The 20,699-nt window shown below is 34.8% G+C and overlaps 1 protein-coding gene across 3 annotated transcripts in view; it reads left to right on the forward strand.

Moving 5' to 3' along the window:
* LRP1B (LDL receptor related protein 1B) overlaps nt 1-20,699 on the forward strand; it is a 1,969,831-nt gene that overhangs the window by 1,864,050 nt on the left and 85,082 nt on the right. For all 3 annotated transcript variants that reach the window (XM_032356230.1, XM_032356231.1, XM_032356232.1), the window contains 5 exons: nt 5,368-5,591; nt 6,290-6,396; nt 16,557-16,673; nt 18,289-18,462; nt 20,525-20,650. In XM_032356230.1, the coding sequence (XP_032212121.1) occupies nt 5,368-5,591; nt 6,290-6,396; nt 16,557-16,673; nt 18,289-18,462; nt 20,525-20,650 (748 nt within the window). The remainder of the gene's footprint in view (nt 1-5,367; nt 5,592-6,289; nt 6,397-16,556; nt 16,674-18,288; nt 18,463-20,524; nt 20,651-20,699) is intronic.

Genomic DNA, 20,699 nt, shown 5'->3' on the forward strand with positions numbered 1-20,699 from the left:
TTGTGATTTTGATTTGCATTTTCCTAATGATTTGTACATCTTTTCATGTGTCTATTGGTCATATGTATGTCTTCTTTGAAAACCTGTCTTTCCACGTCCTCTGCCCAAATTTTAATTGAACTATTTGGCATGTTGGTGTTGAGCTGTGTAAGTTCTTTATACAAAAGTTCTTTATAGGAGCCAAATTTGTACATAAAGAACTTTTGTATAAAGAACTTATACAGCATATGCATATATCTATATCCCACATATACTGAATATTTCTGTTCATCCACAACAAATTTTTCACATACTAATGCATGAAAATTCACTATTAACATTAGATACATCCTTAAAGCTATGTAAAATGCAGGTTAATAGAATGGTTAATATTTTAAACTGTTATATCATTTAATGTTTAGAGTCTGAAAAATTTTACAGATAATCTAATCCAAAGCCTTTATTTATACATCACATAATTTACGAAGAAACTAGAATTACGTTTTATACCATGTTTCTGCTTCCAAATTTAATGTGCTTTTAAATCTTCCATATTTTTTTTACCTGATAGTGTGAAGAAGGTTTTCATAGCTAGTTTTGCTCTTTTCTTGGGGGGGAGGGTAGTGGTAAAAGATGAATAAGTTTAAAGAACACTAAGTATGCTAAAAAAAAAAAAAAAAAAAGATAAAGTCACATTCAAATTTGAGTCTATAATCCAAAGACAAATGTGGTCTTTTTTGGAAATTGTCCAAGAATTATATAGTTTCTTTTCCTCCTAAGAAGAGTTTTTTTTTTTTTTTTTTAAAGATTTCATTTATTTATTTGACAGATACAGATCACAAGTAGGCAGAGAGGCAGGCAGAGAGAGGGGGAAGCAGGCTCCCCGCCGAGCAGAGAGCCCAATGTGGGGCCTGATCCCAGGATCCTGGGATCATGACCCGAGCAGGCTGAGGCTTTAACCCACCAAGCCACCCAAGTACCCCTCCTCCAAGAAGAGTTTGTGCCAGGTGGACATGGTCTTAAGGTAGATAAGTAGAGGTTTAAAATTACCCAGATTGAAATAACCTGTGCTTCAGAATAAATTGTAGGTAGAAAGCAGAAATTTCCTTCCTGAAGTGTTTTAGGAACTCATAGATTCTAGTTCCAAGTATAACTTTTTCTTCGCTTTTTTTGGATTTCCCCATTGCTGTATGAGCTTCTAGATTGAAATAATATATATCTGCATATCTTATTATATTATTAAGTCATATAATTTAGTAATGTTCAGAATTTGCATAGTCATTATTTTACTTCTATTTCCTGGTTTATGAGAATTTAATCTGATTCATATATTATGGGCCAAGAGTGTAAATAGCTTTTTCATTTAGTGAAATGAAACACACACACACACACACACACACACACACACACATATCTTTAGAGTGGCTGCACATCTTTTTTTAATAGTATTACATTACAGTATAATTAACTTTAGTAATATAAACCAAATTTTCTTTTCTTAGATGAAAAAATAACATAGATAAAATATGTGACTACTTCAATCTACCCTCATGTTAACTGTATTTTCCTAAAGTATATTGTTAACTATAGGAATTTTTTTTTAGAAAGATGGCAGTATTTCCATGGTTCAAATGCTTGAAGTCCCACTTCATAGGTTTTCCTCTTTCCTTAATTTAAATCAAATGTCTCCAGTGACTTATATCTTTAGTTTCCTGAAGCTGGAATTGTGACTGATACCTTGCAATCCACAGTTGTAAGGGATTAGTAGTTTAAAGTAGTAACCTCTAATTTTGTTACAATCAAGCTGCCAATTTTTCTGTAAGATTTAAGTGTTTCATTCATTGGACTAATATATCTCCACAAGGAAGAATGCCTCAGGCCTCAAAAATTTGGCTGTGTATTTAGAGAGCTTATTAGGAAAGAAATCATCTGTCTGGAGAAAGCAGTCAAAATGTGTCTTCCACTTTGTGCAATAATATGAGTAACGTCTTTTGTTGTCAGGGTAACCACTTGCCTCTACAGTCTCTTCAACACGACATATTTCATTAGTGCCTCTAGCTCATAGGCCTATCTGTCTAGTAAGCTAGCCAAAAGGGCAATGAGAGTTTTATATTTTCTTTTTCTTTTGAATCTGATGTTTGTTTTGTTTTGTTTTTCACCTCTTTGGAAGCAAATGGCTTAGCTTTCCCATTTCTATTGTCCCTTGTCAGACTCCATTCCATGCCCCAGAACCTCAGTTTACTTTTACATTGTCCTTTTGTACTCACTTGTTTGATTTTGAACCTCTCCATAAATTCTCTTTTTATTGTATTAAGATCCGACAGGAATTTCTATCTTCCACTCTCCAGCCAACATCCACATAATACTAGAGTCCCTCTTATATGGCTAATACTATTCACAATCCTGGTCAAGCTGTGGGCAGTAGAGGGGGGGTATATTTCATTCCTATGGAGCCCATTATAAGGGGTGATTTTTTAAAAATATATTTTATTTATTTTTTTGACACAGTGATGGAGAGAGAGATTACAAGTAGGCAGAGAGGCAGGCAGAGGAAGAGGGGGAAGCAGGCTCCCTGCTGAGCAGAAAGCCCTATGCAGAGCTCCATCCCAGGACCCTGAGACCATGACCTGAGCCAAAGACAGAGGCTTAACCCACTGAGCCACCCAGGTGCCCCTATAAACGGTGATTTGATATGATATAAAGGGTGATATGATTTCGGTCTTAGTTTCCTTGAAAATAGGAGCATCCTGTTGCTTTCTTGTTATTGTTCTTTTTCTGTTCAGTTCTGTTCTTTTCAGTGTTGAGAATCATTGAGCATTCGGTATGTTGTGAAATTGATGAAGATGAACATCGGGTGACATCTTCACCCTGATGCCACTATTCTCTGAGAATCATCTTGTCACTGACGATTTATGTCCATAGGTTGAATTTATCGGGTGTGGTGTCCTTTACCCCATATTCTAACTACTTTAGTTGATACTGGAATGACATTGAGGATCTCTTGATCAGGGAACCAGAATATAAATGTATAGATTTAAATGACTCCATCGGTATCTCTGTGCTTCGCATTGGAAAGTAACATTTTTTCCCTTCCCCTAAGCCGTATTTTTTACCCTAGTAATATGACATAAATCTAATTTATACTTCTAGAATTTGCCATTAGTAGAATCTTCACAAACCTGCATACTTGACAAAGTATCACTTAATCAATCTTCTGCATGTTCTAGGAAAATAAAGAATTTGGGTTTTTAATTGTCCACAGTCCCTGTGTAGAAGTATAGAATGGAAAGATAATCAGACTTTTTTTTTTTTAGAATGAGTAAAACAAAATGAAGATCCTAAATTCAAAAAGAGGAACTTTGCATAGAATTTGTCCTATTTTAGCAAGGATACTATTAGGATAAGAAATCGTGTGTATATTTACATCGGATAAAGGGAAACTAGGTATTTTTCCATGCTCATGCCAGATAACCAATATCATATTTTTTTGCATGTTGAGGGTTTGCTTTACTAGTGTTGGAAGATGATAAATATACTCCAACAAACTCTAAACAGCTTATAATGGTTATTTTCTCCATAGTCTGTCATATTTATAAATTTATGACTTACACTGACATGTCCATGCCATTTGTTCATATATTTACTTTTAAACACTGCCAAATCAGGGTGAAAATTACAGTTAATTTAAATACTGGAACATTTGAAAATAATTTTGTGGTTTAGCTAGGACAAATATTTATGTTCTGCCCACCTGTGACTATTATTTATATTGTGTTTCTAAAGCATATTGTATTGCAGAGTGCTTTTTGTTAAACATCACTGAGCTATCACTGGGTAGATGGATAGTACCTATTGTTAGAGTTGAGAAATAGGTAACTATTCATAATTTCAGTTTTTAAATCAATATGTGAAAGGACTGATAATAAAAGTTGTTAGGAATTTCTATGGGTTCTGCGTTTAGTTCAGGCCGCATTTTCCTTTCTTGAGATCCCAGTAATCACACAGCAGGCAGTGGCTTGTAATTCTTGTTTATTGACATCTCATGTTCTTTTTTGAGTTCAGTTTCTCTTCTTTTAATCCAAGTCCACTCACTCCTTCAGTAAAATTTGTTCACTAGTAATTCACTCAAGAAACTATCATGTGTTAAAAACCCATATTTCCACTGGTTGCCAGGTCCTAATGATGCTATTACACATTGACCACATGTCTAGTCATAATCACCTTCAAATAATTGTTTCCATTCATGATATAATACCCCTGGGTATCCTTTCTCACTTTTGGTTATGCACAATAAACCTGACCATGTCAAATTAATTATGACACTAGTTCCTACTCAAATTGTCCAAGTTAATTGAAGGGCACAGAGTGTATGTTATTTTCCTCACTGTCTATTTGCAAAGAACTCCTTTACTTTTCTGTCTTACAATAACTCAATAATACAATATAAAGCAGAAAATCCAAGCTTGTGCATTTAATATAAATGAGATATATTGTAACTTTCCTTAAAATATGTTTAAGTACAGTACCTTTCTAAATGAGTCCACATTTACTAATACTTTTTCAATTTTTAAATCAAATTATATATGGTGAGAATGCAGAAAAACTGGAACTTCCTTAAATTGCTTAAAAGAGTGTATATTGGTAAAAAACTTTTTGAAAAAAAAATGCTAGCAGTATCTACCCTAGCTAAGTATATGTATACCTTAAGACTCACCAATTCTATTCCTTGTTAAATACTCAACAGAAATGAATTTTTGAAAAAAAGAAAAAAAAAAAGAAATGAATTTTTGTGTCCACCAAAATGCATGTACGAGAATATTCATGGCTTCCGTTCAGTGGCCTAAGGCTATAAATAATCCAAATAGATATCATCAGTAAAATGGTGAAAAAACTGTTAGCATATTCATAAAATGAAATACTACCCATCATAAAATAATATTAGTAACTGCCATATACAACAGTATTAAAGAATTTCATAGATACAATGTTGAATAAAAGAAGTCAGAAATAGAACAGTATGATGCTATTTATATGGATTTCTTAAACTATTCTATTTTGTTAGACATCACAATTATGGTTAGTCTCAGAAGAATCCTGACTGGGAGAAGTCACAGGTGAACTGTCTACAATTCTAGAAATAGTCTAACAGGATGGTGTTATACAAAGGGAGTGATAGGTTAAACTCCCATGAATATTGCAATTAAGATTCATGGAAATTATAATATCTATAAAAATTAAGAATAAAATGGAACATTTTAGATATTTTTAAAACCTGTGTAAGACACCTGACCATGTTGATATTATTCCCATACATTATTAATGTATACAGACCTCCCCTCCACCACTTTGCTTTTGAAAATACTGCGTTGTTGTTTTGTTTTCTTTCAGTGTCCTGAATTTAAAAGGCCCAGGGACATTGCAGTTGACTGGGTTGCTGGAAATATTTATTGGACTGATCATTCTAGAATGCACTGGTTCAGTTACTACACCACTCACTGGACCAGTCTGAGGTACTCTATCAATGTGGGACAGCTGAATGGCCCCAACTGCACCAGACTCTTAACAAACATGGCTGGAGAACCCTATGCTATCGCTGTAAATCCTAAAAGAGGGTAGGTTAACAAGTTGACTATTTATATTTCTTGATATGCATATCATTTTTAGAGATTGTTTTCCCACCTCTTCTCTGTAGTTTTCCTTCTATAATAAACGTTCAACATATAATAGATTCACAAGGCTTCTAAAATTTCCTCTACTTCTGTGCAAGAGCATGAGCTTTTCACAGCAAATCATGGCACAAAATACATGTTTTCCTGAAAGCCTGCTGCATGATATATTCTATGTATGAATTGTGTGTGTCTTATGTGGACATTTCAATAAACACATAACCAATATGGTTAACTAAGATTGAATTTTCAAGACATTAACTATAATATTGAATGTATGAAGTATGGAGTATTAGTATTTTGGCCACTTGTGATAATAAAAGATGAAGGTGTACATAGGAACAAATTTAAACAATTTTAACACAAATATTTCCTTTCCTTTGCTTGAATTGTTCTTTTTTTTACTCTTTTACTTTTTTCATTTACAGGCAGTGACCTAAAAGGAAAATAGAGAAATGTTAAATAAAACTCCTAATCATCTGCTCTTATTGGAACTTCTCTGTTTGTAGGTTTAGAGTTGGGTCCAGGAGTCTGCATTTTCAGGGACTCGGGGGTGGTTTTGATGCACATGGTCTGAAGGAAAACTGTTTTGAGGAGCAGAGCTGAGTTAGCTGCAAGCTAATCCATTTGACTTGTCTCGTCAGGATGATGTACTGGACTGTCGTTGGGGACCACTCCCACATAGAAGAAGCAGCCATGGACGGTACTCTGAGAAGGATTTTAGTACAAAAGAATCTGCAAAGACCCACAGGTATGATGTATTTCTGACGCAGTCTAGAATGTGGAGCAATATGTTCAGCATATTAGTGTTACAATTCTTTCCAGGTTTGTTGGCAATATAATCATTTTTATAAGCAGATAAAATAATTTATAGATCACTTTATGAAAGTCATTAACATTTCATGTTGTATTTTTCCAACTTGAAAGTCAAGGCCTTACCATATTGCCAGCGATATTATGGGGATATTATTTGAAAATTGCCCAAGTTGCAAGGCCATTTGTAGGATTTCACATACATGGAATTTTGACAGTTTATAATGTATTAGGGTATTTTTTACTGATATATGTTAATGATGCTGGGACAGATGATAATATTCCTAGAGGATCAGAAACTAAATGGGCAAAAAAAAAAAAAAAGAAACTAAATGGGCAAAGAGGTGGGAAAACAAATAATTTCTGTAAAAGGCAGACATTATGATTCCTTGCCCTTTCATTCACAGCTCTTTTTAATCAGGCTTTAATATCCCTCCCAGCTATGTCATCTAAGCTACCACTCCAAACTACCTATACTCCCACAACTGCTCAGGAGCCTGCGTGTTTTGTTCTACTTGCCTGTTTTTCTCCCATTGCATTTGCCTCCCAGGCTCCCCATCTAGAATGTCCTTCTGACTTCTGTGCACCCAGATGATTCTTACTCACCTTATAAGGTCTAAGTTTAACACTTCTTCAATGAAACATTTCCAGAACTAAAGGAGCCTCAAGGCTCCTTCCTGTTCATGCCATACACAACGTCCCTCGGCACTATACCCCGAAGTAGAGAATACATGTCTAGAGTACATATTACTTAATAACTGTGCTTTATAGTATCTTACGTAGTTGCAATTTTATTTATATTTGGTACCTATATTCTTATTAACTGTTAATGTGCCATAGAATTTTTCCTTCAACTACATTGTTTTTACTCTTTATGGAAAGGAGCAGTCTTTGGGGAATTAGTTCATTTACATAAGTGTGTCTCCAGTCACTGATTTAACAAGTACCAATTGAGCACCTACCTACTGTGAGAAATTGTTCAATATACTGAAGACAAGTTCTAACCCTCGTGAAGAAATTACCAACTGTCATGAAACTTACCTCCCTCCAGAGAATGGAATATTTAATATAAATCATGCCAGATACTAATAAGTGCTATGTGAAAAAGAATGAGGACTATGGGGGGGGGAGTAGAATTATGAATAAGATTATCAAAAAAGTCATCTCAAAGGTGATATTTGAGAAGAGAACATCATAGAGGTAGGAAGCTATATGAATATGTAAGCAAATAACTTTCCAAACAGAAAGAACAGCATGTTATGAGTTAGGAGTGAGCTTGGCATATGTCAAAAACAGCAGGGATGTTAGTATGCCTAGGAACATATGAGCAACTCAGGAAAATGTTGGAAATGAGGTTGCCCAGGTGCCCAGGTATAGATCATCTAGGACCTCAAACAGACAGTTAAGGAATGAATTTTATTCTAGCTTTAAGGGGAGACACGGGAGGCAACTGAAGAGTCAAGTGGCATAAGATACTCAAATACTATTTTCATTTTTAAAAGAACTTTAACTGTCTTTTTAACTTTTCTATTTTTAACTAATTCTGGACCTACAGAAAAGTTGCAAAATTAATTTTATAAAAAAGTTCCGTGATATTAATAAATAACATAACCCCAGTATATGTAACATAATTTTCATCTTAAAGAGGGATTCTGGCAGCAATTTTTAGAACTGCCTGTTGGAGGGGTCTTAGGAAGGCCTGAGACAGGAATTCTAGTAAAGATTATTTATGAGGGGAGTGTCGTTCAGGAGAAACCTGTAAAAGATGGAGAAATAAAGGGAAAGACACCAGAAAGACTGTGTTTCATGGAAACTCTCATTTTTGTCTTGAGCCACAGGGGATGTGCTTTGGAACATAAATCCCACAGCAGGGAGGGGTCCTGTTTTATATGCTCCATCAGTCATTGGTTGACCTTTGGGCTCTAACTTCCCAGCGAGGCTGCTGCAGTCAGTTGAGCACAGTTCTCCGGGGAAGAAGGGCAAGTATGATTCCTTAGCTCTAAACCAGCAGGTAGTAGACTAGTATTTGGTATTATCTCCAAGACTGGAAAACGACCTGAAAGATGTTACTGGAACAAGTACTTGAAGGATAGGTAGGCATTTGAGAGGTGGGCAGATAACCCATCATGGTGTAGATGTTATAAAGGTGTTCTTTGAAGTCAAATATATCTGGTTTTGAATCCTGAGGGATTACTTATTACCTGTGAGATTTCAGAAAGGAACTTATTATCTTGAAACTTTGATTTTTATCACTGGCAACCAAAGGATATTGTTGTATACATTGAATGACATAGCTCTAAGCCAGGAGCTGCAGTGTAAAGCCACATGGCACGTTCTGTGATATTTGGAGTCATGGCACACCTAGAAGGGGACAGGATAGGTAATGTAAAATGAACTGAGACTAGAGAACTTTAAATAACATGGTGTTCTGCCATGACTTTTGAGCCAATAACAAACCACTCTACAATTTTGATTCAAAGAGTGATGTGAATAAGGTAGGTTTCCAGGCTTATTGCTTTGGTAGTATTGTGCCAATGAAATAAATAAATACAGAGCTAAGAGACCAGCTAACAATCCATTGAGTTATCTTGTGGAGAGCCGAGAAGAGCATAACTCGAATAGCAACAGGGGAAAAGGGGAGAATGTATGGGAGACAAAGCTGAGTTTGCATAGTAGAATTTACCAAATGCATATGAGAATAATGGAAGAGATAAAAAATGTGTCAAGGAGGGACAAAAAGTCATTAAATTAAAACTATTCATATAATTATTTTCTTATTTCCTTCATTTATCCATCCATCTCTCCTTTCATTAAAAAAATATTGGATGCTCACTATATGCTAGATACTAGTGGTCATCAGAAATATGGATCTGTGCACTCACTGAGCTTAAATTCTAGTGTGGGGGACCATAAAAAGAAAAACCAAAAAAGTGTATGTGCATGTGTGTGTGTGCATGCACAAATGTTCGTGTGTGTAAATGGCTCTGATAGAGAGGAGTGGGTCAGCATGCAGCAGGTGCCACATTAATTATAGTGGGGAGGAGAGGCTCTTTGAGTTACTGATGGTTAAGGTTAATTGCTAAACTGTATGAAGGCATAGACATGGGGAATGATGTTGCAATGCAAAGTAAAGAATGGATTTGAAGGCCCTGAGGTAGTAAAGGCAGAGTATAGTAAACAAATTGGAAAATATCATGAAACAAGGCTTAGAGGGGTGGGTAGGGGTCAGACCACGCAGGATGTCAAAGACCATGTAAAACAAATACTATTGCTTTACGTTAAGTAGATAATAGGATCTGAGCAGACATCCATAGGGACATGTCAAGAAAGGAGTTGATGTGGGGCTCTCTAGCCCATGTGACTGGGTATGTGTGACTTTTCTTCTCAGCAACTCTGCTTTGAAAACTTCTGCCTCACTTATAGGCAGTAGACTCTTGGAAGCCATTTATTCACTCATCCAACTAATACTTTGTTGTGTGCCTACTATGTGTCGGGGTAATGTTAGGCATTTGGAATAGAGGAGTGAACACACAGGTCCCTCTTCTTCTAGTGGTTATATAGTAAAAATATAATGTTCTAAAAAGTAAATTACAGAGTAAGTTACAAAGTGTTTTGTGCTATGGAAAAGAGAGTGTTAATAGAGCAGGAAAAAGAGTCAGAAATGGGGGCACCTGGGTGGCTCAGTCGGTTAAGCACCTGCCTTCAGTTCAGGTCATGATCCTAGGACCCTGGGATCAAGCCCCTCATGGGGCTCCTTGCTCAGCAGGAAGCCTGCTTCTCCCTTCCCTCTTCCCCCACCAACCCCCCCACACCTTGCCCTTGCTCTCGGCTCTCCTGCTGTTGTGCGCTCTCTCTCTTTCTCAAATAAAATCTTAAAAAAAAAAAAAAGTCAGAAATGATGGAGAGGAGTTTTCTATGTGACATTATTAGGTCTACAGAGTAGAACCTTGAGAAGGTGCCCTTGAGCCCACTGTGTGGTGCTGTCAGTCACAGGCAAGTGTTACAGGTGTGGATGTGACCCCGGCTGAGTCAGTCAGTGGGAGAGATGGCACAGATAATTGAAAATTTTAGTTCTGGAGCTTAAAGCTTAGGGCTTAAGCTTAAGGTTTGGGAAATTAGCAAAGAAAGCTGATATTTAAAGCTGCTGGAGTTGTTAAGATGGACAAGGGAGGGGAAAACAAAGAGGTTTCTTAGGTTAAAATTTTGTGAGATGCTTATATTTAGAAAAGACCCAGTCATCTCGTGCCTGGTTGGCTCAGTGGGTTAAGCCTCTGCCTGCAGCTCAGGTTATGAGCTCAGGGTCCTGGGATGGAGCCCCACATGGGGCTGTCTGCTCAGTGGGGAGCCTGTTTCCCCCTCTCTCTCTGCCTGCCTGTGATCTCTTTCTCTGTCAAATAAATAAATAAAATCTTTAAAAAAAAAAAAAAAAAGAAGAAGAAGAAGAAGAAGAGACCCAGTAAGCATTGAAGACTGCAAGGGTGTTTGAGCAGTTGGAACAAAGCAACAGATTTCAGTGTCACAATAGCTGAAAAAATAATTTCAAAAGAAAGATGTAGACCTTATTGGGAATACCATAGTGACTTACATAGAGAAACTATAAATTAGCAGGAAGGGCATAAGCCCTCCATTTATATAGGCTTGAGTTAAAACTGAGAAGCCTGTGTAAACTTCTGAGGATCAAGTTTCTTATTTATAAAATGTATGTGATAATACTAACCTTATAGAGAATTCATAGCAATGTATTTTTTTAAAGATTTTATTTATTTATTTGAGAGAGAGGGATAGAGCACAAGCATGGGGGAACAGAGGGGGAGATAGGAGCAGACTCCCCACTAAATGGGGAGCCCAACACCTGAGGAACCTGGGGTCATAACCTGGGCTAAAGGCAGATGCTTAACTAACTGAGCCACCCAGGCATCCCTGTAACAATTAATTTAAATCAGATGTTAAAACCAATATAATTAATTAACATAATTCCTTTAATATCTAACAAGCTAAGAATAATTATTCAAAACAATATGTCATGTATTATGCTAAAGCCTCATATTATTCCATATAATGTAATTCCATATAATTCCTTAACTCCCTAGCACTGATAATTATTTTATTCATATTTTAAAATGTCATTTAGTATATTTTGTTAATTTGATTCATTTTCTCATTGTATATCAATTAGAATTCTGTAAGATTTTTAAAAATCCAGAAGCCATATATAAAACTCTATTACTTCATGCCTCCTTGCTTAATAAGTGAATTTCTTCATATTGGAAATGCTGGTTTTGTATTCCTAAGCAAGATTTTATTCTATCAGGCGAAGCATCTCCCAATGTTGTCTTTATAGTGATTAATAACTCCTGAGTATTGTTATGCTAAATGTTATTGATATAAAAATGAGTCAAGAACAAATCTCATGCGAGCTTTAGGAAATAATAGATAATTTAGACTTCATAAATAGCATAGTACTAGAGAGTGATAATGAAGAGTTGGCAATGAATTAGTCATTGTTCTACCTCTCTCTATATGCACACCTTATATGTGGAGAGGCCCGTGTACTCATGCATATGTACCCTTGAGATATCCTTCTACCGATGTACGTTTGTTACTTCTGTCTTCCCAGAAACATCTTAAGACTTGCTTGTACCATTTTTTCTTGGTCTTTTTCCTTGGTGTATGTTGATAAATATTTGCCCTGACTCCAACATTAGTATATTGAAATCAGTAACTATAATGACACTTCTGTTTCTCTCCAGGTGTGATATGCTGTTCTTTACATTTTGGGTTCATTGGAAATTCTGTCTTTCATTTCTGAATTCATGAATGAATATATGCATGGAATTGCAACACATTTGATGAGACTCTGTACTTTCATAGGTTGTAGATCATATCCACAGGAATGAACAGCAAGAGGAACAGATATGTCTGTCTATCCCTTGAGATAACCCTTGCATTTCAGGGTTAGAATTTTACTGTCCAGTTGAATAGTTAGTCCACCACTTACTTAGCTAGCATTATGTTTGCTCACTACGAGCACTGCCATTACAGACTTTCCAAAACCATGATGAAAATATCTCAGTTCTCTGGGCTTTCATAGCACTCATTATCTCCATAGATGATACTTCATCATCTACTGCTTCAAATGATATAGTAGAGGATGAACTCTTTCTTGTATATTTTGTGTATCCAGTAAGACCAAAAACAACTTAAATCAAAACAATTACTTGTGGCCCCTACTTGATGTGTGCTTTAGAGTAATTATGTACGGAATGAGTGAAGAGATGAATGCCTACAGTTTTTAACACTCTAACCCATAGTATGGTTTTATAGCCTCTTTTGACAAATGGCATACTTGTTTATTTTATTAGACACTAGGTTAAAAACAAAAAGTGTGATTTATCTTCTGATTCAATCCATTGTGTGGTGGTTGAGTAGCATGCTCCATGAGATTAGGAACACGATCTATTTTGTTCTTTGCTACATACCTAGTACCTGACAGTGCATAGTACAAGAGAAGTGTCTTATGAATATATATTGGGTTAATGAATAATGGGTCAGGTAAGGACAATTTCCAGTTCTCCCTCCAGTAAGAGAGCATGTAAGATTATGAGTTTGATTTGAATAGCATTTTATTTGATACCTAGCAGTTTATTTATGTTGCCAAATCCTGGCAATTTCTGAGATTTTGAAGAAGTACACATTGACCATGCACTGGTTATAATTACTGATTGCAAATTCTTTTTTCCTTGGACAACAAAGGTCTCTAGTTAAATGAAATAGATAAAACAAGAGGATCATAGGAGAAGGGAGGAAAAAATAAAATAAGCTGAAATCAGAGAGGGAAATAAACTGTAAGAGACTCTCAACTATCGGAAACAAACTGAGGGTTGCTGGAGGGGAGGTAGGTTGGGGTAACTGGGTGATGGGGATTAGGAAAGGCACGTGATACAAGGAGGCCTGGGTGCTATATACACTGAAATCTATCTCTGAAACTAATAATACACTACATGTTAATTAATTGAATTTAAATAAAATAAAATAGGAAAAAAAATTTAAAGCTATTTTTGGAACTCCTTAATCCATTTATTTTACTAACACTCAGATAAGGGTGTGTGTGTGTGTGTGTATGTATAACTTTAGTTTGGAATCTAAGACTGTAAGTAGGCAAACTACTTCAAAGAATACTTTTTTAAAAAGATTATATTTATTTATTTGAGAGAGTGAGTGAGGGAAAGCACAGAGGGAGAATGAGAGAGAGAAGCAGACCCCTCGATGAGCAGGGAGCCTTAAGTGGTACTCTATCCCAGGACCCTGGAATCGTGACCTGAGCTGAAGACAGATGCTTAACCAACTGAGCCACTCAGCCACACTTCAAAAAATACTTTTAACAATTTTTTAAATAAATTTGACAAAGAGGTAAATATTTTCAGCTTTTAGATCCTTTTTATCATCTTTTAAATCAAGAATATGGTATTGCACACTTGCTGGCTAATACTACCTTACAAATATTGGCTTTCCTTTAGCACAGAATGTATATAGTCTTTTTCTCTATTTCTGGAAATACAGTGATTTTAATTTATTACTCTCCAGCTGTTCTTTCTTAACTATCACATTGGTATTATGGCCATTTCTCGTAAGATTTTGCTTTAACATTTTCTTTCTTCCTTCTTCTTCTTCTTCTTCTTTTTTTTTTTTTTCCCCCTTTAAGACCATAGTGGAAATTGGGGAATTAGCGGGAGGATCTTGGAAATTTTCACAGTTCACCTAAAGTGAGATTCAAAAATCCCTAAAGTGTAATCATAGCCTTTGATATCATGGGAAATGTTAAGAAAATGACTATATAACTAGGTTTATTATTATACATTCCTAAAACTTAGTGAGCCTGTCTTTATCTTTTAAAAGATCTCCAAATTGTGATTCCATAATGCTAGATTAACCCAAATGGCACTTTATTTTAAATTTTCTGTATTTACACAGACTTGGTTCCAAATATCCATCATTCCCAGTTCAGCTAAAAAAATGACTTTCTTGGGAATTGATTTTTTTTCATTTTATTATTGGTACTTTATTAAAGACAAAAAGGAGATGTGATATTTTAAAGATAGAAATGAACTTGTTCTTTCATATAAAATTCACTCTCATCTCTATAACAAGAGAAGTTAGTTGATTCCTTTATTAACTTTTTAATTTAAAAGACTATCTCTTTTATTAAAGGGCTTAAGGAAAAATCAAAATCATCGATTTGTGGATTTTGGGCATATAAACTCTACTCATCTGAAAGCTTTGTTATATAATTTTTATCTAGCTATAATACCATCCAATAGTAAAATATGTGACCGGAGCTGATAAAGATGGGTATGTCTTAGACAAGCCTAGACTAATAAGGCAATATAGGACATTTTTGATAAATTATTTACTGCTGCAGAATCTAAAGCAACAATATTGGTAATTAGATTGCATGGCACACGTTTCTTTTCTTTTTTTCTACAGTTAACAAATTTAATATCCAAATGTAAAGACCTATTTGGGGGACAGCTTATTTTAATCTACTATTTTATTGTATTGCATCTGTGAAATAGAAAGGAAAGTGATTTCAACCTTGCTTAGACAACTGTTTTGAAATATAATGGGGCAGCAGGAAACTGGTTCATTTTATGGTTCATGTTACCTGTAATTATACATGAAGAAGCAAAATCATAGCTCCCAACATGTTCACATTAGCAAATCAATCATTGAGCAGAAATTGATAAAACATAAGCCACTTAATTTAATTGTTAAATCATTTCTCAGAGACTGATTGGACATAGTATGTCTTTATATTACACTTAAGGAACAAAATTTGTATTTAGTTTGATTGCATTTGGGCTAGATCTACATGCTTAACTAAAAAAAAAAAAAAATGATTCTTACATGGTTTTCACTGTGAGTTGAGTGTTTTGTATGTTTTGGTTTTGGTTTTGGTCTTGGTTTTTCATTCTGATTGTCAAATCCTGGACCTAAATACACAGGAATCCAGTTAGCACAAATTCAAAAACACTTCCCATTCAGTTGCCTTGCCATGGAGGTGTATCTTAGTTCTTACTGACTGTTCAGACTGGGAAAGCTATTTAACTTTCAGCTGCCAAGGGTATTTTAATTTCTTTATATTGTTTTTATTATGTAATACATCATATATAAAAGACTAGCTGTGTCACAAAAATTAGACATCGGCAGTGAAGTCTTACCATAGAATTCATGTGTTGTGATCTTACTTTTCTATATCGAAGGAAGTTTACTTAAGATATCTTTTATGTTGGTGATATTTTTATGAGGAGATACTGCCTAGACTCCAATCACATTATGAAATTAAAAAAATAAAAAATTGAACAAGTAGAAAAACATGATTTTTCCACATCTTTTAGCCCATTGTTATTCACTGACAGATAAGTGATGATAAAAAATAAAGACAAGCAGTCCCAGAGAAATTTAATGATTAGAGTGAAAAATTGAAACACAACTAGAACCTTAATTAAGGAATTTGCCATTCATTCTTCCCTATGATAAACATCCATCTTTAGTCAGTTTAACTTGAACATGCATGCAGGTGGTTCACATCATTGGCCAATTTCAAATGGGTGAAAAAGTCTTATGAGTAAGCCTTTTGTATTCTGAGAAATGTAACTTCATGAAGATACTAAAAATATAACTAATTACACTGAATTATTAGAAATAAAGTTTGGATAAATTATTTAAGTAATGAATTAATTCTGCATGTACTATAAAGATAAAAACTAAAAGATTACGGAAAAGTATTTTAGAAAAGAGCTATAGTTAAGAGACCAGTAATTTTGGAAAGGAAAAATATATAGGGTACTTTTTCCTTTGTGAAGTAAAGTTTTTAACTACAGCTTAATACATTCTATGTAAGCTATATATATGTATTGCACATAAGGAGTAATTATTTCATTTTTCCCTAATTTTTACAGTATGATGATGTAGACTGGGTAATTTCTTTGAAACCTGAAGAACAGCATCAAACATGATTATACATTAAGAAGTAAAAACATAATTTTAAATAATTTCAATGTTACTTTTGTTGTTTGTCCTCATGTATTGATTTTTCAGGTCTGGCTGTGGATCATTTTAGTGAGCGAATATACTGGGCTGACCTTGAGCTTTCTATTATTGGCAGTGTTCTGTATGATGGCTCTGATTCAGTAATCTCTGTCAGTAGCAAACAAGGTTTGTGAAGCACTTTTGTTTCATCTTTTAATTATTATCGAGAGTGTTAAATAATGGTACATAAGTATAAATACAAAAGCTTTACATTCTAAACTTCCTCAAATTCTTTTTCCTTGCAACTTGCTGCTCTTACTAGAGAGCATAATTTTCATTCCTACTAGAATAACAAGAGGCCAGGCCAGTATTTCCTTAGCATAGGACAATCACGGCCCATTGCTGCCCATTTTCAGAAAATATTCATTCTGTTCCTTCTGTAGATACTACATTCTGAGGTGAACACTTTAAGTAGTGAAGATTAGAGCCTTTGAACAACAAGTTTTTACTTCAAATTGCAGTGATAGCAGGCAGAAATGAATTACTGTGTATAATAAAACATCATTGTAACAATTGTACATCCCAATGAAAAGCAGTGTGTAAAATTAACTTACCTCTACTTTCAGTGAGTACAGAATCTACTTGTGCTCTTCTTCTGTAGTACCCTTTTGTATCCCTGCCTCTATGCCTACCTCCTGTTTTTTATTCTCATTCTTGACCGTCTATGCCTCACATTTGCCTTGCCTGGCAACCTCAGTTCTTTCTGCTGAAACTAATTTCTTTCTCTTCTGTTTTTCTTGCCCCTCCCCACAACAACATCTTCATTTATTTACCACAAATTGTTTATAATATGTACTTGAAGTTTTTATATTTACATATTATATGTACTGAATATAGCTTTTCTTTTCTTTTTTTAATAGAAGCAGAGGAGTTGAAAAAAAATAAATAAAGTGAACTTTCATTGTGCCTTTGCCCAAAGTGTTTCTTTTGTATGATGACCCTAGATAGCAAAAAAAAAAAAGAAAGAAAAAAGTTACACATTGCTATAACTGATCACTGTAAAGTTAACCTGTTTCAGCTTAAGTGCACTGAAGAAACATATATTTTTTAAAAAGAACTTTATGTTTTACAACCTCTAGATAAGAACTAAACTATAAATGTCTTTTTGCATGTTATACATTTCAGTGTCAAAGGTTAGATTAATTATTTCTATCATAAAAATCTCTTAAAATAAGTCATTTCTTAAAACGTACAAAATGATAGCCTCTCTAATTGTTAGCCAAACTAGTCATAGGCATCATTACCATTTGCTAGCTTGTTTTCTTTAACCCATTTCTAAAACAGACAATGGTAATGTCTTTTTTTCTCTATTTTTGATCAGTCAGGCCATCTAATTTGTTCATTAATTTGATCTAGAACAAATTTAGAATTTTGTGAACTGTCTTTCTGTATGCAATGGATAAGGCTAACCTATAGCTTTTCTTTTGTCTGCAAACTGTACAGCAGATCACTCTGCATACAGTAAGCCCCCAGCAAATGCTTTGTGGTGGCACAGATGGTTAAAGTGATGATGGAAATGTTTTTCATGTTGTGAGTGATATGTTTAGGATTTCACATATTCCTACTGCAAAGAAATTAATTCTAACAACTTTACAGCTAATATTAAAATATTAAAATTCTGAAAGATATTTTTTAAACAACAGTAGTAAAATTTTCTACAGGATCTTGCATAAACTTGGTTTTAAGTCCGAGCACTTATTTCCATTGCAACTTTTATAACTCCACCTTTTAAAAATTCTAGGCTTGTTACATCCACACAGGATTGATGTCTTTGAAGATTATATATATGGAGCAGGACCTAAAAACGGTGTATTTCGAGTACAAAAATTTGGCCATGGTTCAGTAGAATACCTAGCTTTAGATGTTGATAAGACAAAAGGTGTTTTGATATCTCATCGCTATAAACAACTAGACTGTAAGTATATTTTTTATTGTTTTCGACAAAAGACAGTATCTTAAAATATTTAACTATTTCAGTATCTTAATCCTTTGAGCTAAGTAACTTTAATGTTGATATTATAAGACTTTTTAATCATTAAAGTCAAGATGTAAATCATACAAAATTTTATTTTGCATTTGATTGTGTTTCCTTGGCTATAAAAAAAAATACCATTCTGTTTTTCAATAAAACCTCTGACTTTATACATTAACCATGCAGGTATTGAAATTCATCATTAGCCATTTTGACTCTTGTTACTGTTAATAAGGAACAATCATAGCATCAACATTCCATCTTTAAAAGCAACTGAGGAGGGGGTGCCTGGGTGGGTCAGTCATTAAGCATCTGCCTTTGGCTTGGGTCATGATCCAAGCATCCTGGGATCCAGCCCCAAATCGAGCCCCACATGGAGTCCTACTTTGGGCTCCCTGCTCAGGGGGAAGACTTCTTCTCCCTCTACTGCTTCCCCTGTTTGTATTCCCTCTCTGTCTCTCTCTGTCAAATAATAAAGAAACAAAATGTTTAAAACTTAAATAGATAAATGAATAAACACAACTGAGGAGTGCTGTTTTCAAGGGTTATATTTTCTCTGTTTATTTTTTTTTGTACTTTCATTCTAGAAAGGAATAAATCATTGATGCAGTTATCTTGAAAAACCGGTTTCAAACACAATTATCAAAAATATTGAAGAATAAAGTAAAAAATAATGTGACTGAAATTCTAATGATCTGTCTTTATGTATGAGTTTAAACTTCAAGAAACTTTAAGATTTATTGATAAATTTTTGCTGCAAATAAAAAGAAACTTAACCCCATTTGGTGTAATTATATGGCAAGGTAACAATTGATATTTGTCCAAATCAGTTTTGGAAACAGATTAAAACGAAAGATAGTCCCCTAAGAACTTCCTGAAATCCTATCCAAACTTTTGTTGCTCTTTACCAATGATCTGACATTTTTAGTTCCAGGGTTAGTATGAGGACATGGTATCATCCTCTAGTTGTCATTCATTCTTTTCCTTTTCCTCTTTCTTTCTTTCTTTCAAGATTTCATTTATTTGTTTGACAGAGAGAGAAGACGAGCACAAGAAGGGAGAGTGGGAGAGAGAGAAGTAGGCTTCCCGCTGAGCAGGGAGCCTGATGTGGGGCTCTATCCCAGGACCCTGAGATCATGACCTGAATTGAAGGCATCTGCTTAACTAACTGAGCCACCCAGGTGCCCCTGATTCAGAGTCAAATATTACCACCTTCATAACAACTACATAAGTAAACAAGGCTTTGCCCTGGATAGAATAGGTATTTGAGTAATGGTTTTAACTGAGTCAAAGCCATTCTCACAGTCATCATTTCACTAGTTAGGTGTCATTTCTGTTTCATTCTAATGACAGATTCTCTAAGGAGAGCCATGGAACAGTTATGACTGCAGAGGATGCTAATTGGAGAGAAATTTAGACAAAAATAAATGTGGCAGACATTTACATGTACACAAACTGCAACCTGATGGAAAGGAAACCATGTTATCTCTGGTTTTTAGAGAAAAAGAATCCTCTCCCTTGTTTGTGTTTTGAACAAATACAGATGAATTTTAATCCTTTGTAAATACAAGGGGGAAGTTGTTTCTGTCTGTTCAATAGTTCTGAAACTACCTAAAATGAGGAGTAGGTCCCCCAAACCCTTCAGTTGGCTTTACCTTTTTTTTTTTTTTTCCTTAACATAAACCCAAACTCTACTTGGATATCTCAGACCATCTCTTTTAGCAAAAATAAGTCAGATGGAAGAATGACAAAATATATGTTTGAATAATTCCTTCTCTCTTGTGGGAAGTGTAAATCAGGGTAAATTACCTGTTAATGATGGGTAATGGATAAGAATTTCTCTTACCTATAAAGGAGAATGGTAACACTGAAATAACATATACCTAGTGGCGATTGTTATGATTTCAACATTGCTAATGTATCCTTTCGCCTTGTTGAATTTTATGTTTCTGAAAACTACTGTACTTACAGTCATGCGTTTCTCTGTTTTCTTTGTTTTAATCAGTGCCCAATCCATGCTTGGATTTGGTATGTGAATTCCTGTGTTTGCTGAATCCCTTTGGAGCTACCTGTGTGTGCCCAGAAGGCAAATATTTGATTAATGGTACTTGCAATGATGACAGCCTACTAGGTAAATAAATGGCATTATTCTGTAAAGAATTAATTTGTATGATAAATTT

The sequence above is a fragment of the Mustela erminea genome, chromosome 8, assembly GCF_009829155.1.
Source record: "Mustela erminea isolate mMusErm1 chromosome 8, mMusErm1.Pri, whole genome shotgun sequence".
NCBI lineage: Eukaryota > Metazoa > Chordata > Mammalia > Carnivora > Mustelidae > Mustela > Mustela erminea.